Source organism: Gouania willdenowi, chromosome 4 (genome assembly GCF_900634775.1).
Source record: "Gouania willdenowi chromosome 4, fGouWil2.1, whole genome shotgun sequence".
Classification (NCBI taxonomy): domain Eukaryota; kingdom Metazoa; phylum Chordata; class Actinopteri; order Blenniiformes; family Gobiesocidae; genus Gouania; species Gouania willdenowi.
In genome coordinates this window covers 19,518,040-19,535,898 of record NC_041047.1, presented here as the reverse complement: position 1 = coordinate 19,535,898, position 17,859 = coordinate 19,518,040, and the positions used below count along the sequence as shown (strand labels likewise).

Here is a 17,859-nt window from a genome sequence, read left to right as displayed (position 1 = left end):
AGAGAGAGAGAGAGAGAGAGAGAGAGAGAGAGAGAGAGAGAGAGAGAGAGAGAGAGAGAGAGAAAGAAGAGAGAGAGAAAGCGAGAACGAGAGGAGGCATAGAAAGGAGAGAGGAAAGAGAGAGTTGGGGTTGCGAATGTTTGGCTGTGTGCTTGTGATACTGTCTTCGCTCGTCTGTGCAACACGTGAACACACAATGCTTTGATGTACCAGGAACCGGCCGAGGGCGGACAAGCTTATTTTCACTTGGGTTTCACTGGATGTGCATGCCAGTGTGTTAAAATACATCTGAGAGGATACCTTTTCTTTGTGTGTGTGTGTGTGTGTGTGTGTGTGTGTGTGTGTGTGTGTGTGTGTGTGTGTGTTTGTTGAAGGCCCACTCTCTGTGATTAGTGTGCATCCAACAAGTTTATCAGTCAGTCTCTCAGTCAGCTTCTTATTCTTTAGCTTCCAGGAATAGCGTCTCCTGTGGAAACAGCTTGGCCTCCAGCAGAGTCGACTCAGCATCCAACTGGGTGATCTGAGGAGAAACAAAGAGAGGTGATCTTCAACCAAAAGCACAAAAAAAAAAAATGGATATACTATGATCACAATTTAGATACAGAAAAACGTCAGAGCACACATAATGAATTCCTCAAATAAATGTAATAATTAAAGTGACAGCTTTTGGATATAAAGGTAATGTAAAATGAGAGGGTGAAGCTATGTATGCCTAACCCTAACTACAAAAACTCCACTTAAAGCAGCATCTCACGTGAACTCATTTCCAGAGGTGTAAAGAGTACTAATATATCCTACTCAAGTAGAAGTACTGTTACTTGATTGAAATTGTACTGAAGTACAAGTAAATCATACATAAAATACTCAAGTACAAGTAAAAAGTAGCTCAATTAAACAGTACTCAAGGTAAAAGTTACTAGTTACTTTAACCCCCATGTTTATTCTTGGTAATAAATCTTGCCACGGTTCCCTTGCATACAGTAAACATCTCATGTATAAACTTAAAAAGGAACAGACCAAATCTGGCATCTGTATAAAATAAAAGGTTTGTCAAAATGTACAATTCTTTAAAAAATAAAATAAAACCAATGAATTCAATAAAAAAAAAAATAAATTCTCAGGCTCTATAAGTAAAGCTACATTTACGAACTCTAAAACTGAGAAAATAACCGACATTCAATGCTGTTTTGGCGCCATGCTTTATGTTTAATCTGGGTCGGTTATGATGTAATGCATTTGATTGTTGTCTGGTCATTTCAATTTTTCGTAGTTTCACACAATTTACTCAGTAATGGTTGGGTGTAGAAATGTAACAAATTGCTTTACTTCTTTTAAAACATACTTTAGTACAAGTAAATTACTTATTGAGAAATATACTCAAAAAAGTACAAGTACCCATAACAGTAACGTGAGTTTTAAAAGAGCATTGATTAGAGATGTTTTGTTAACTGACAAACTTTGTCTCAAAATTCAATAAATGAAAGCAACACAAAACGTATCAAGCACAATGAACAAACTGTTTTTTTCTTCTGAAATCAAAACTTTCATAGACGCAAATGACATTCATGTCAATCATGTGGCCTCTGCTTCTCCATCTTAAACCAACCTCCTAGACCTAAACCAATCTTCTAAACGGGAACTTAAAGTCATCAAAAAACATTTACACAACCAGTTCCGATGACTCTTGGAGAGCAGTGTAGCTTTAGGTCTGCATTCATTAAAGGTGTTTGTTTGTGACCTTGTGTGTATTATTTCAACATAGTGTTTTTAAAGCGTCTAAACTGTAATTTGACCAAAAAGAGCTTTGTTTTCCAAGGTGGACTATAATGTTTGTTTTTATATAAGGGCTCCACACTGATGGAGCTAATGGCAGAGATTAGTGGGACCTCAGAGATAAGCTGTATGACTTTTGGATAGATGGACATTAACTCAATGATCAACCAGGACAATCAGTAATGCTGTAAAAATTAGACAGTTGCCGACATAACAGCATTTGTCTTGAAACAGGAAAACACTGCAGTGCCACCCACAACGAAGCTGATGGAGTTAGTCGACACATCAGGGGGGTCTGACCAATGTTTTTTTCAAAACGGGACAATCCGACTCTCTCTCTGACTCCCATTAGCCCTGTGGGCCTCTTAACTTATGTGAGCTAATCACAGGAGGGGTTGTGTTACATCGGGCCAATCTAACACCTGGGCTGAATGGACGAGGTGCTGTGACACTGAGATGTGTCCAGGGCTTATCCCATGACTGCTACATCAGCCCCTCTGATTAGGGATCCCATTCAAAGTCACAGTGGGATAATTAGTCCGCTCCCTGTACGCGCTGTAGAAGGTCGAAGGACACGATGAATGTCGGTAAAGGTCGGCCTCACAATACGCAGAGCAACAGGGCTACAACACAGCCACATGTTCACTGGACATATACATCACCTCACTCACTATGAGGAGGAGCCAACTGTGAAGTCCTTACTAGTAGCCTTTTATTTTTAGATAACCCCCCCACTGCCCCACTTTTTTTAAAGAGACAAATGTCTAGTTTTTAATTGTTTTAAAAACATATTGTTTTTCTACTTTTTTTCTGGCTTCTATGCTACAACAATCACATTTTTAGTTCACAAAGTAAAAGCAGCTTGTTTATTAAAGGAAATAAAAAAAAAAAAGGAAAGAAAAGCACTCAGAGCGTAAATCTCTGTCAGTTATCTAGACCATTGATCCTGATCATGGTGCTATGATCACTCACACTTAAAATGCTCGTTAGAAATGTCTATTGTCATTATTAACTATTAACTAGGTCCAAAAAGCACAATTTTTCAGAAAAATTGCGATATAACGCACAATCCGGATCCGATCCAGATGAAACTGGGTGGAGTCATTTAGGAACCAACCCAACATAATCGAACAATTTCAAACTGAAATGTGAATTTTTGAAATTTTGCCAATGATGAGACAAAGGGATTATTATTTTTATTATTTTTAAACTGATCCAGTTGGTCTGGATCTTCTCTAAAATGTAATGGGAATTTCCATGGTGTGAGGGCTATCCTTGGTTAAAAATGTGTACAAATATTTAGACATAATCCTGCAAACAGACAAACAGCAGTAAAATATTGCCTCTATAATTGGCAGAGTAGGCCTAGGCAACATATAAAGATTCAAGATATAGAAAATTACAATATCGCTTACGTTGAAATATTTTTATTTTATGACTTATTTTGTATAAAAAGACTTGTTTTAGGAGTCACTGCTTTCACTACTTCTTAGAACAGGATAATAAGCACAGTCAGATGGATAGATGAGTGCGTCCTAAAGCAAAACTCACTCACACATGCTGTCCCTTAGGGGTGTTGAAAAAAATTGATTCGGTGATATATCGCGATATTACGTTGCGTAGTTTTTTTGGGTTTTTTTTTTGTACCTTTATTTAACTAGAAAAGTCTTTTCCACTGCAGGAGACATTGTAACTGCACAAAGAAGTGCACTGAAACCTGGGCATGTTGACCAGCTTGTGTTTTTTAAATAAAATCTATAAAGAAAGTACTAACTTTCTGCATTTATTTGTTGCTCTAGGCATATACCTCAGTTAAGTTGCACTTAAGTCAAAGTTGGTTTAAAAGCCACAGGCAGATTGTATGTTTTTTTTATTTGTTTTAAGTTGTTGGCACTTGGCATGTTAAAGCCAATGTTTTGAGTGTAAAATATGCCAATAAAATATATTTCATACTTAATGTTCTCATGAAGGTGTACAAATTTACAGATTAGTTGTTTCTTAAGTCGTATATAAAAACAATCGCAATAATTGCCTAATACTTTAATATCAAAATATACCGTATCGTGACCTATGTATCGGGATATGAATCATATCGCCAGATGCCAGGTAATACACACCCCTACTGTCCCTTATTGGAGAAATAGCCAAAAGTAGCACATATCGTGCAGATGTTTGTTAGTAAATGTGCCTGTGGCATTTTTCTTCAGCAAATATAACCTATAGTATAAGCGTCTTTCTGGTAAGAGATTCATATAGTATATCAATATGGAGATCGCCCCACCCCATGGCTTTTTTTTTTTTTTTTTACTATTTAATATTTCAAGTAACATTATATTATTAAAACATTTCGACATGTGTCAACAATGAAATCAGTTATATTGGAAAAGGTAGAGAGAAAATGTGAAAGGGGATCAGCTTTACATAACCTATATGCCTCCCATGGGTGTTTAGGAAGTGTAACACCACATGCACGAAGGGGTCAGCAGCAGCTTCACGTCTTTTTCCTCCTTGGCCTCATTTCAACGTGTCATTTAGACTCTTGACTTTACAGTGGGGTGCTGTGGGCTCCCCTCAGGGGGCTGCCACATCAGCATCACCTCTTCAGCACTGCTCATAGCACAGCAGGGAGAGGGATGCTAGAACCCAAAGAGTGTGCAAGTGTGTGTGTGTGTGTGTGTCCCTCCTATGCACATTTTCCATCCCAGCAGTTGAGAAAAACACCAACAGGGCTGCCGTGCCCCTGTTCCCACCTCAGGAGCCGTGTGTCGCAAATGGCTGCCATGCTAATGAACCCGACAGGCTGTTATGACACCACAGCATCAGGTAGGAGCAAATGAGGCTTTGGGGTGGAGCAGGTGTGCCTGTGTGTGTGTGTGTGTGTGTGTGCGTGTCGGCAGCATATAAATGTGTGTTTTGAGTGAAATGGAGAGGAGTGTTTGTGCTCGCTGTGCACCAGGGAGAGGCGACGAGGAGAGAGCAGCATCTGACTCTGAGAAAGAAAGTGGGGAAACAAGATGCCACACTGACACAGGAGAGACGGGCGCCATCGGTGATTGTTTACATTGTTATCCAATTAACAGACCATAAGCATGGAGGCATCTGTCAACAAACAAAGCTGTTGTTTTTCCTCTGCTCTGCCTAAGCCATACTCTGCCTTTGCATTCACAGCCATGCATACACGCATACATACACACATACATAAATCAGACACAATCTAGCTCTGTGCTTTGCCAGTTTTTCTTTTAACCTTGAGTCAATAGAACTTTCATCAGCCAATTAAATCAAATCTAGCAGACAAATTCTCTGACTGACATTATTTCCTGGAGATTGTTTTTATGCAACTGAATGATGGGAAAATAATTTCACCAGTTTAATCATTAGTCAAGTCAACTTATCTCGCCATTGGAGCAACAGAAAATAAAAAAGGTTGCTTTAGTTTCATCTTGTTCGAAGCAAATTAAACTTTGGAGCTTTGTGTTAAAACACCTTTTAAAGCTGAACACAAACTCTTTGATCATTTGCCTCTCATTCCCTATAAAAAGCAATGGCATCAATGATAATAAAAAAAAAAAACCTGCGATAAAGACTTCTGTGTTCGCTAATATCTCACCCAATATTTCAACACAATTCAAACAGCATTTTTATCTCATTGTAAAGTTTAAAATAAACACCACAATAGTTATTTTTACTTAATATGACAAAAAAGGCCACACATTGCATCTCACAGCCATGAAAGCAAAGACCTGGAACACATTCATGAAGCCTCAAAATATCAATTTCCGCACTTCCGTACTTCAAATGTGCAGCTGAAATAACGTATTTTTAATGAAACCATTACAGGCCCCGGCTATGTTAATTAAAACCAAATCACTTGTCTGTTTTAAGCTCGTGTTGTCAAGTGTTTATTTGACCAATTACAAAAGCAGTGGGAGATCATTATCTGCTGCCAGCAGCGTTGACAACACGTAGTGCGGGTGCGTTAGCAGAAAAAAGCCGACTATGACACTTCAAAGGCAGAACTGTGCCTCACAGATTCGGGGGGGGGGGATGATTCACCAAGAAAAAAAAGCCCAAAAACAAATAACCAATGGGACAGAAAATTAGGGTGCAAATAATGAGAGAAAAATGGAGACTATTAGGATTTGGTGTGAACTTTTCAAAGTCTTTAAACCTGGAAACATGGGATTTCTGGAATGGTTGGAAATGACAGTAAATACTGTAATGATAAAACATGGGGACTATGAGCAGAAGAGAAAGGGGATGTAGCTGCAAAAGAAAGAAAAGAGGAGGGAAATGGGAGAGAGGAAAACACTGCGTGATGAAAGGCCTGAGATCCCGAGGGTAAGATCAACTTTTGGCTCCAAATTTCCAACAGACTGACATTAGAAACATCCAAAAATGGTCCAGATTCAGTATTAAGAGATGTTTTTTCCCCTTAAATAGTTTAATAAACTGATGCAACTAACTATTTTAAGATTGATTTAGTCTTGAGTCCAACACGACACAAAAAAAAGTACCTTTGTGAATACATCTAAAAATGGCAGTAACTAAAAGGTTTTGATTGGGTATATTCAATTGACTCTAGTAATAAAAAAATTGTTGTTTAATTACATAAATGTGAATTCTTTAACCAAACTTTCCTGAAAAACTTGCCACAGTCCTTAAGTAATTCAGTGTTTCCCAATGCTGCTTCATGTAATCCTAGGCTGGCAAGATGGGAGTTGAGATCAGAGCTCTGTGAAGGTCACGCCATCTGCTGCTGGTCCCCTTGTCCTGGTTGTGACTGAAAATGGTTTTTCTAAATGAGCCCTGCATGTCCTGTTCCTGGTGCCTTCCCAATGGATGAGAATCTGCTTCAATTATTTTCCATAAATGTCAAAAACCGGTGAGTGTGAAAATCTTAGCATGGTTTTACATTAGGAATTGTTTAAAAAAACATCTATATGATCTATACACAAGCAGATTATGGCTTGGTTTTATTAAATTTGCAATAAAAGCAGCCAAGGGGAACTTGAACAAACTATATATGTATTAAAAACATGCAACAGGAGAGGGAAAGTAAAACATGCCACAGAACAGATGTAAAATCTATTTCAGCACAATGTAAAGCTTCTTCTTCTGCCTTTGTTTATTTTTTCTGCTTCTCGGGTTTTGTCTGAGACTCGTTTAAGCACATTCACGAACAGACCTGCAGGAAAGACTGGGAATAGGTGAACAGTATAAAGTGAAAACACCAAAACGCTGCTTTGACTGTGTTGGAGCAGCTGTTCGCTGCCAGGCAGAAAGAGCCTAATGCAAATGATAATAACAGGAGTTGAAACACAGTCACAGAAGATTCAAGGCTCTGAAGCTCTCAAAAGGAAAAGTTTGTGTTCAACAAGTTTCAAAATAAAAAAAGACAAATTGTGGAATGAAAAACAAAAAAACAAGAAACACTAAAAATCCCCCTCCTTTCCCTCAAACTCACAAACAGTCATTGAAACGGAGGAAGGGTTAGTTCCCTGAGCACGGCTAAGCCTCGTACAAATGATGCCAGTGTAAGGCCTGCTGTAGTGCTGAAGAGATAAGCCACTGATACCAAATGCTGAGGAAGAGGCTGAGCCCAAAAAGTGGAGACTAATAGAAAACAATTGGCTAAGCTACAGGAAGGTGCAAAGAGCATCAAACAAAATCCATTTTTCAAAGATAGAGTACAGTGGATAGAGTAAATCCTCGACATTGTGTTGAACGAAAAGAGGCGGAGAGAAAGAAAAGGCAGGAAAAGTAGAAGCAAAAGTAAGAGTGACACTACACAAATACGCTGAAAACTAGAGAAGAGGAAAAAGGTTTCAACAGTTGTGCGGTATTACAAATGCAATAGTGGTCTATCCTCTATCCTCTGATCCTGGCAGAGAAACAGTGAAAGCGTCTGGACGGGGCGGAGGTTTTCTATGCTCTCTCTCATTTAATTACAACACAGAGCTGCAGGATTAGGCAGAGGCCTGTGTTCACAGCCCTACACTGGCATTCTCTCCCATCTTCCCCCAAATCTCCAGCCTTTCAGTTCTCTTGAATTATCTCCCATCCTCTTCTTCTTTTTTTTATATCTTACCCACTTGTCTTCTCCATCCTTTCCTTCTTCCAACAGTTTCTGTGATTAAATCTTTCCTTTGTTTAAGCTTTTGCTTCTGCACTCACTCTGCAGTCACCATCCTCTGCTCTCCTCTCTCCTCCTCTAATCCTCCCATCCTGTTTTTGCCGGAATTTCATCTGCGATGCAGACACATCTTTATCTCTGTCTCAAACACATGTTTACTCTTGATTATAAAAGAGACAACTGTGAATCCTTTAAGTGACAAAGTTGTGAGCGGGGCATGTGTTTGCTTGAAAATATTTGTGCATGTGTTGAAGTGTGTGTGATTGTGACGAAGTGGCGAGTGTGAGCTACTCGTTAATGTGTGTGTGTGTTACTCTGAGGTGTTTGTGCCCCGGCGGTCTCTGCAGACTACGATGGCACACTGCCTGGGCAAGCCTACAAACACACACACACACACACACACGCGCACACTACACAACCAACCAACACCACCTCTCTACTCCTCTCCTGATTATTGGAAATACCGTTTTTTGTTTCCAGCAGCATGGCTAATTAAAGCGGTAGTTAAAACAGTGCTCATTAGCTAGCTACCACGGCGTGTGGCCAAGCCCTCTAATGAGTGGTTGTAGCTAGCTGCGTGCTGCTGGGCGTCAGCAGTGAAACCATAGAGAATACTTCTGTTAGTGCTGACAACTGTATCCTCGCACAATCATAGTGTACTGTATTCACAATGGACTGATACTAATTAATATTCACTGAATAATACAGCAGCGCAGGTGGATGGATAAACATAAGGCTTTACTCTCTCCATCACAGGTGTGGGCAAACAAAAGCAGAGACGCTTCAGCTCTACTGCAAGCAAATAAACACGTAAACAAAGTGAAAGCGATAGCAAGAAAAAGAGAAAGAAGAACTAAACTATCAATCAGTCACAACAGATTGTCTTCAACTATTACACCTGCTGCTTCCCATTTATAGGACCAAAACTAGAAATCCAATTACAGCTGTGGAAGTATCCAGCAGAGATGTTAGCTGTGGCCGAAAATACTTGGTAACCTGCTGCTGCTTTCCAGCAGGAATAATGTAACACTTAGTGTAGACAAAGACGGATTGTTGAGAAATCAAACTGGACTTGATTCTTTTCGTCTAACTCTTTAACTCAGAGAGGTCTCTGAAACATTTTCCCTGATGATACGTGTTTATTGCACAGAGACTACTGAAATAACAGGATGACATAGAAAGATGTTTGCAAAAAAAAAAAAAAAAATGCGACAGGATGTTAAACGCAGCTAACACGCAAACACAAAAAATAAGAAGCCATAAAAAGAACAGAAATTCCATTTACACAAATAAATAAATTACAAACCACACTAAAACGTTTAAGCCGTAAGGTTTATGAAGTTTGGAAGATAAAAAAGCATCTGTTCAGATTTATTAATTTAAAAACACAGATTTTTGGTGTTGAAATAAATCCATTTCAAAAGAACATTTTAGCATTTATGTTTTGATGACTGAGTTATGGAACACGTTTGCCACTCACATTTCTACGAGGGAAGGTGGTGAGAAGCTTGAACTCTTCAAAGGGGAATCCTTTTGAAGCCACAAAGTCAAAGAGGACCTGGAGCTTACAGCTGCCCAGGAAACGCCTTTCCAAAAACTCGCCACTTGGGGTGCGGATTCTCAGCTTGCTGATTTGCTCTCCTGCCTCTTCTTCTGGCTCTGGGGGTAGGGCCTGCTCCAATGACAAGCGTATTGCCTGAAGGGAAAAACAGGTACATGTTTATCAGTTTTGTGCCTTTTCTCGCTTTAAACCTACTGCAAAATGACCTGAAACATAATATTTTGTCTCAATTGAAAAGGCTTGTTGACTGACTTGGAGATCGTTATCCTCCTGGTGTTTGTGTTTGTAATTCTAGGTATTTTATTGTTCTTTTATTGTCTCGTGTATAGCTTCATACCATTAAAGTGAAACTAATTTGTTAGTCTCTGCCTATTTTGGTCAAGACACTCCTGGAGGAAATCTGATGAAAATTATTTTAATTTTTTTAGATTTTGTACCTAAACAGCTAAATTAGCTGAAGGAATAAAAATGAAGGAATATGCTTTCTCAACTTAGTAATTGAAATTGATTAGGCATTTTCAAACCCACTAAACAAATATTCAGATAATTACATGTTTCAAACACACTTGGCATTGAAACAGTGAAAGAGTTAAGAAAACAAAGACGAAATTCAATAAGGCCACTTTACTCCGTCTGTCTTTAACATACTTTCCATTTCCGTGTGACTGTTATACAAAACAATGACACGCGATCTGAGCATGTATGAACAACAAACCCAGAAGTTGCTCTTGCTGCAGTGTTGTTCACAGTAATTAAGCACTCATCCTGTCCTAAGAATGTTATTAAATTAGTTGCCCTGTGTCTCACCCTGTTCCCTAAAGCCTTGTAAAGCTCTCAAGGTTGCCATGTAGGATTTGAGGATGATAAAAACAACAGACTGCATTCATATTTAACACTGACTTACAGAACGTGAGCTTAAGCTTGTTGAACATCCCGGCAGTAGAGTTAATTGGGTGACTGTTAATGGTCTGTTCTTCGAATTCTCTTTTTCTTTGGTAGTTGAACTATTTACACCACTCAGTGAACGTGGTTTATCTAACACAAAGACAACCGTCAACTGTCACCTTCTCGAGCAAAGCTAATCAACGCCCCAGAGCTCCTAAAAACAGGCTTCAGCTGCTCCCCTGAGCCTGGTCTCCTCTCCTGCCCCTCACCACCACCACCTCCACCACCACCTCCTCCTCCTCCTCCTCCTCCTCCTCCTCCTCAGGCTTGTTGTTCCTGTTTGGCCAGCCGGGGAGCATATGCTGTGACAACACGCCCGGTTTTATTTGCACACCATAATGCAATTATATTTCATAAGAGTGTACAACAGTAGCTCATTAGCAGCTTCTGGTGTTGGGTGGGCAGAGCGAGCTCGTGCCGCTCCACCATCAGCTCCCTCAGGTATCAGAGCTGATGCTGACTGAGTTAAAAGGGCCCCGGGGGACAGAGCAATACACAAACACCTACACACTTATAAGGAGTCAGGAGCGCGTGGAGCTAGCAAACAGAGAAATACGGTTAACCACAGACACAAGCACAAACATCTACACAAGTGAGACACAGAGTCCCTACAGAAACCACAGGATGTACAACGAGTTGGGCCCTAGACCCACAGAGCTGGGCACAAATAATCAGGAGCATCCACTCATCCACCTCCAGCTCTGATCTGCTAAGCACAGAAAACAAACAGATGAGGACTACTGATGGAGTTGGCACCCAACAGCCACACTACTGCATGCTAAGGCCTCTTTGAAGGAGGTAAATATTAAAGCCAGGAAACCTGTGCACACTGCCCCTCTACCCCTACCCACAATTCACCTGCTCCTACTGTCATCTGCCTTTTCTTTGTACAAGAACACAAAATCACACAGAATGAATTGCTACGAGCATTTTGTCTGCAGTTTCTAACACACATGACAGGTCACTGCTTAAAAAGACCTAATCACACTATAAACATACAGATCTGCTGTAGCATGTCTTCTTCCTGGAGCTACAAACAACACATTAGCTTTTTAAAAAAAAAAAAATCTTAATAGTACTCAATTTACTTTATGGTAGGAAACACATTTATTAATAAAAATAACAACAATATTTATTCTACGATTATACTCTTAACACTTGTTTACAGGTTAGGGTGTGAGGAAATGTACACATACATTTTAATACACATTACACTGCTATTATCCATTTATTTAACAAGGACACAGTAATATTAATGTTGTGACATTTTATTACCGGGGCGACCGTGGCTCAGGTGGTAGTGGGTCGTCTACTGATCGAGAGGTTGGGGGTTCGTTCCCAGTACCTGACTATGTGTCGAAGTGTCCTTGGGCAAGACACTGAACCCTAAGTTGCTCCCAGTGGTCGACTAGCGCCTTGCATGGCAGTCCTGTCCCACTGGTGTGTGAATGTGAGAGTGATTGGGTGAATGAGCTGATATGTAAAGCGCTTTGAGACTGCTTCAGTGTGGTGATAAAGCGCTATATAAAATCAAGTCCATTTAGTCCATTTACCATTATGAGGTCAGGTATGTGTCATGGTAGATTTGCATATTATAGTTTACATTTTACATTCATTTTTAAAAACAGATAAGTGTCATTTTGGAAAGATTATGAGCTTGTCATTTTCTTGTATACTTTGCAAAGTGCACTGTTTCCATAGCCCAAACCCATTTTGTTGTAATTCTCGATACATTCTGTTAGAAACAGGGTCTAAGTTCATGTTTTGAGGCAGAAATAGATAAATATCGTTGTTTTCTAACAGATGCTGACATATTCAGAGAAGCAAAATAGCAATGGAAAATCTGACTAAATGGAAGAGGGTGTTGTCTTATTGCCAAATAAAGAAGATGCTAACTTGACAAACACATAAGTTGATTCATACAACATATTCTATGTATTTAATCCATTTCGAGGAGCAGTAGGCACCCACTGTCACCTAAGGAGCATGAACACAAGTGTGTTTGTGTGCGCACTAGCCCAGTAAAATCCATAGACAACACTCATCATTTGTAGGAGGGAAATTAATATAAGCATAGAACACAAAGCCATAAGAGCTATTGTTGTTTGAAACACACACGCGTGCACACAGTTTGGTGGGTGGACTACAGTGATATAATTAAGAGTGCCAGCTGTGGGGCTCCTTTGTTGGAGTTTGTTTGACTTAAGTGACAAATTATCAAAGTGAGCCGGGTCACCCAATACTTACCACTGCCCTCAGGCTTCCCACTGTTAAATAAACACATTTCAGCTCGACCTACACTGTGTTACTATAGACTGTAATACAGCATCGGTGCTTTCCTTACAGACTATTATTGTTTTGCGTGACATTGTGTCTGCTTGTGCGTGTCTGTGTTTGTCTCCGCTTTGATGACAATAATTGTTTTCGAGTGAATGTGTGTGTTTGCTTAGGTTGTGTGCATGTTTGTGCATCGGCCTGTGTGCATGATTGGCTTTTGTTCACTTGCATTTGGTGAGCTGTACGAGAATAAAGCAGTTGAACTGAACAATGACTGTGTGTATGGAGGGTGACATAAGCGGGGATGGGCTTTACTGTAATTAGTGAGTTCAGCTTTGCACTGGGAGCTCCAGCATTGCACAGGCTGCCCTGAATGACAGGGAATTACCCCAGCCACAATATAATTGACTCAATATTTTGGAGAGAAATCATTACAGATAGCATGGCTGTTGCGGACAAGAACTGCACTTTACTGTTGAGCGCTGCATTGGCAACAACGGATTACCGACAAGAATTCCTTGCAGGATGTAAATATGAGGCTGCTGCTCTCACCTCTTTCTCCTCTTCCTGCTCTTTTCTCATTCGTTCCAGGCGAACCTGCTCAGCCTCTTCTTTCTCCTGGGCTTCTCGCTGGAAAAGCCAAAATTGTTAAAGTCATTAAAAATACAAACATCATCAATAAAACAAAAAATATTGAACACTGTCATAGTTTTTCTTTTACTAAAATGCATGGCTAATATTTTAATACAGGTTTGTTCACCCTGTTGACATTGGTTTCAAGAATGTACACAGAGGTACACTATAAGATAACCATTGCATTAATTTATTCCATCAGATTATTCAGTAATTTGTGTCAACTGTCCGTTTGCTTACATATACTGTTAAGGAATGTTTTGGTATTCAATGCCATTAAATCCTACAATCATTTGTTAGTTGATCTTTCTATTCTTGTGTTGTAGCAGCCTTGAATAGGACATGGTTTCAAAATTTGCTTACAAGGCTTTGATCTATCAGAATCATAATCAAATACTTTATTTATCCCAGCGTGGTACAGCAATTAAAAGCAGGAACAATTTTTTTACTTTTTTTCAAATTTCCACTCATACCTTCTTTCGGTCAGCCTCTAAGGACAAACGATAGGCTTCATCCTGCTCTCGCTTCACCATCTCCCTCGCTTCGCGTTCATCCTAAAGAGAGAGAGAGGAGGAGAGAGAGGGTGGGAGAGAGAGGAAAAAGTCGGGCCATTAAACTAACAACAAAATAAAGGAAACAGAAGCACAAAACATCTGAGCCGAGGTGGAAACCACAGATAATCAGCCTTAAGAAAATGCAGCATGTCAAGTGTGGTTATGTACAAACATCAGGTATGAAAGAGTTGCAGCAGAGGGGCATTCATTGTGACCGGGCCGTCCTTTACCAGACCCCGAGCCTTTTATGTTTCCTCATCTCACTTTCACCCTCCCTCTCTCTTTCATTCATGCTGCCTCTCTCTTCCTGTTTGTACAGAGGAAAGGGGACGGGCGGCCTTTCCCTTTCTACCTGCTGTGGCTACAAAGTGTTTTTATAAAGACGGGGACTAAATACGAGTGTCCATTGTGTTAACAGTGCACGACCATTAGCTTTGTATTTTCTGAAGGCCCATGCTGTGTGCCAGGCCGGATATATCAAAGTAACCGTATTGTGTCGACCACAGGGCTACTGTGGAGCTAGACAGTGGCTCAGCAGTGACAGTGTGTTTTGTTGTATTGAATGAAAAATGCAAAGATACATTTGGGCCTTTCTCCCATACAACCGACAAATGCTGAAAGGAAACTGTAAAAGAATGGACCAAAAGCACAAAAACATCAAAAGTTGGTTCCTTGAATGGAGCTACCCGAGTCACGCAAACTTCAAACATGACAGTGGATGTTTTAAAACTTTGACCATTACATCAAATGCGCTGAATGGTCAAATCTGAATAGAAAAAGGGAAGCATTCCCACATGTATCCATTTGTCGAATTTCAAGAACTTCAACTCTAAAGGGAGAAAAAAAAAAGAAACTGATTTTTTACAACTAGCTCTTGGCTTCTGTTCAAGTTGGCTCGATGAGCGTAGTATTCTTGTCGAGACGAGGAAACGGCACACATTTTCTCATCAAGCTGTCAACACATTCTAGTGTTTGTTCACAAATACAAAATAATGAAAAGAGCTGTAAATGGCTCTGCTTTAATTTTCTGTTTAATTCTAGGACCAAGTGGCTTAGTGATCTTTTAACAAGGGCAACTTTTGTATATAATTATTTGCCATTTCATAGCCAGAATGCCCAAATATAAATATGTGGACTCATTTTGGCAGGTCTTATGAGCTACTCTGATAATGGAATAGAACCATTAGGAACCTATATTGCGCTAGTACTTTTAGTAAAAGTTAAATGCTAAAATAGTTGAAGATTTTGTAGTTTGAGCTATTCATGTGAATGACTAAGGGTGATGAGGCAACTGTGGATCAGTGGTAGAGTGGGTCATATAAGAATAACGAAGGGTTGGGGGTTCAAATCCCGCTCTATCCAAATCATTGTCCTCCTTGGGCAAGGCACTTTACCCACACTGTCTTGCATGAAGGAGTAGAAATTGTGCATGAATGTTGGTGGTGGTCAGAGGGGTCGTAGGCTTCTGTCAATGTGCCCCAGGGCAGCTGTGGCTACAATGCAGCTTACCACAACCGGTATTATGAGTGTGAATTAATAAAAGTTTCTGAAACACACCGAGTCTCCTTGAAAGAAGCGCTATATAATCCAGTTATTATTTATATAAAGACCTTGTGCTTTCTCATTGGAAATAATCACAGACCTGTTTTTGGACTCCCTGCAGTTCATCTACAGAACCAATTGGTCTGTAGACGATGCAGTGAACATGGCCCATCACTTCATCCTTCACCATCTGGACTCCTCAGGAACCTACGTGAGGATTCTGTTTGTGGACCTCATCCTCGGACTGCTACAAGAGAAGCTGAGCTAGCTGAATGTGCCTGACTCCATCTACAGGTACAGTATATCACTGACTTCTTGTCAGGCAGGAGACAGCAAGTGAGTAAAAACTTCTCTGATTCTGAGTCTTTTCTTTACATGAAAACCACAAAAATATGATTGGGAGAACCTAAATGTCTGTGTTACTACTTGATGCAAACTAATAGAAATTATTAAGCTAAAAAAAAAGGCTATGGGAAAAACTGGCAGGTGAGTGAGTGAGTGGTGGTTGAAGTCACAATGTGGCTGTCCAGCTGCTCCATTTCCAGACAGGCTCTAAAGTCACTGTCAGAGAGGAATGTCTGGGTTGGGTGGGAGTCTGTGTTTGTGTCTAAGTTTGCCATATGAAAGGTGAGGTGGCGAAAGAAAAAAAAAAAAAAAAAACAGATTTAATAAAAGAAGCTAAAAAAAAAAGCTTCTTTTTTTTTTTTTTTTTTTTTTTTAAACAAAAAAGAAAAAAGGAAAATATCCACTGAAACCTTAGTGCTGAGATTATTGAGTTCAAGGTCAAAATCACCTTAGATCAACAACAGTATCAAGAGGTTACACCGTTAGTAGTGAGATTAATTCCAATAATAACATTACTTTCTGAGGATCTTTGTTTTGTTGTTTCATTCCCATTATTAATATTGCCTCAGAACTGCTTTCCGAGTCTCTTAAATGATAATCTTATCTTTCTGATGATTATCAAGTCTGATTTAGCAGAGGACGCTGAGGACAAGGCAGTGGATCCGGTGGTTGAGTGAGTTGTCTTCTGAGGGGAAAGTTGGCAGTTCAGCCAGGCTATGTGTCCTTGATACATCACCCAGCAAAGCATTGTTGTATGAGTGAGTGTGTTGTGATTGTGACTAAGTTTCAAATGACCTTGAGGCAAATCATGTTTTAGACTTTAACTTTAAATGGGGTTCTTGTAAACAATTTGAGTTCACTGTGGTCATTACTTGAACCCATACATTTCACTTGTATTAAAATGTTTCCTTCACAGAATGGGTTCTTGGTGTGCGCTGTTAGAGTTCACTGTGGTTCGTGCGTAAAAAAACGTTCTCAGGATCCAAGGTGGGAACCGACATTCCATTTCGTGCCATACAGTCCTTCTGACGTCTAATCACAAGTGTTTATTTGAAGCATGAGCAAGAGTGACAAATCAACAAAAGAAGCTGAGTGTTGTTGTCATTATAACAACCACACAGGATGAATAGCTGTCACTCACTCACCTGAGGAAGTCTAACCCTCAGGGCTTGTGTGTGACAAGACTGAGTGCTTTACAGAGATTCACATTCCCACAAAAATGTTGTTGAAGAGGTTGTTTGGATGAATGACTTATTAACTGTTAAAAAGATAATACAGCCTGACATGTGTCATTTATAGACACTGTATTCAAAAAAGAGGTGCAGCACCATTAGAAGTGCTGCCAAGAAAAGCAGGGTGGTGGCAACTATTAAAAATATCGCTGAAAAGGCAAGCTAAAACATCTGAATGTGACTTATGTACACGTACCGCTTTACTGGGCAAACCTTTTAAACTATTTGTTAATGAAGAAGAAAAAAACAGCAGGGTTAAGGTGACCTTCTCAAATAGAAAGCAAAAAACATGAAAATAAAGAGAAGTGATTTAAGAGCTAAAAAAAAAAAATCTAACATCTCGGTAAACTAAGGTAACTGTTGACTAAAAAAAGGACGCCAAGAACTCAAGGAAATGGAAGAAGGAAAAATAACTCCACGTTGATTATGAAGCGGTGCTGCAACATTCTGATTGTAGAGTCAAAATCTGTCATGAATATATTTAAGCATTGCTTCCTCCTACCTCATATTATTCGGTTCAGGCTGATGCATTGTAGGGATGCGCATCGTTAACCGGTTTCGTTTGGGAACCGGTTGTTAGTCAAAAGGTTCTTTGGAATCACTGACAGAAACCCTTTACGATTCTGCTATTTGTTGTTCCGGGCTGCGACGACACTGTAAACAAATGCACCCCACTCGCAAATTTACGATGAAGTCACAAACACACACACACACAAGCTGAGCTGCTTCAAGCGATGCTGTAAAAAAGGCCCCAAAGTTAAAGATAAATAAGTACTGTTGTGTAGGGAGGTCTCTTTTATCTATGTATCTATGACTGATGTGTGAAGAATATGTTCATCACCGCTGTTGATGCCAGAGGTG

At 39.8% G+C, this 17,859-nt stretch overlaps 1 protein-coding gene across 1 annotated transcript in view; it reads right to left on the bottom strand.

Moving 5' to 3' along the window:
* Nucleotides 1-301: 301 nt before the first annotated feature.
* Nucleotides 302-17,859, bottom strand: part of faf1 (Fas (TNFRSF6) associated factor 1) — a 63,514-nt gene continuing 45,956 nt past the window's right edge. Inside the window, exons 16-19 of the mRNA XM_028445439.1 lie at nt 13,799-13,879; nt 13,245-13,322; nt 9,390-9,605; nt 302-520 (exon numbers count right to left, since the gene is read on the bottom strand). Of these exons, the coding sequence (XP_028301240.1) occupies nt 437-520; nt 9,390-9,605; nt 13,245-13,322; nt 13,799-13,879 (459 nt within the window). The 3' untranslated portion in view covers nt 302-436. The remainder of the gene's footprint in view (nt 521-9,389; nt 9,606-13,244; nt 13,323-13,798; nt 13,880-17,859) is intronic.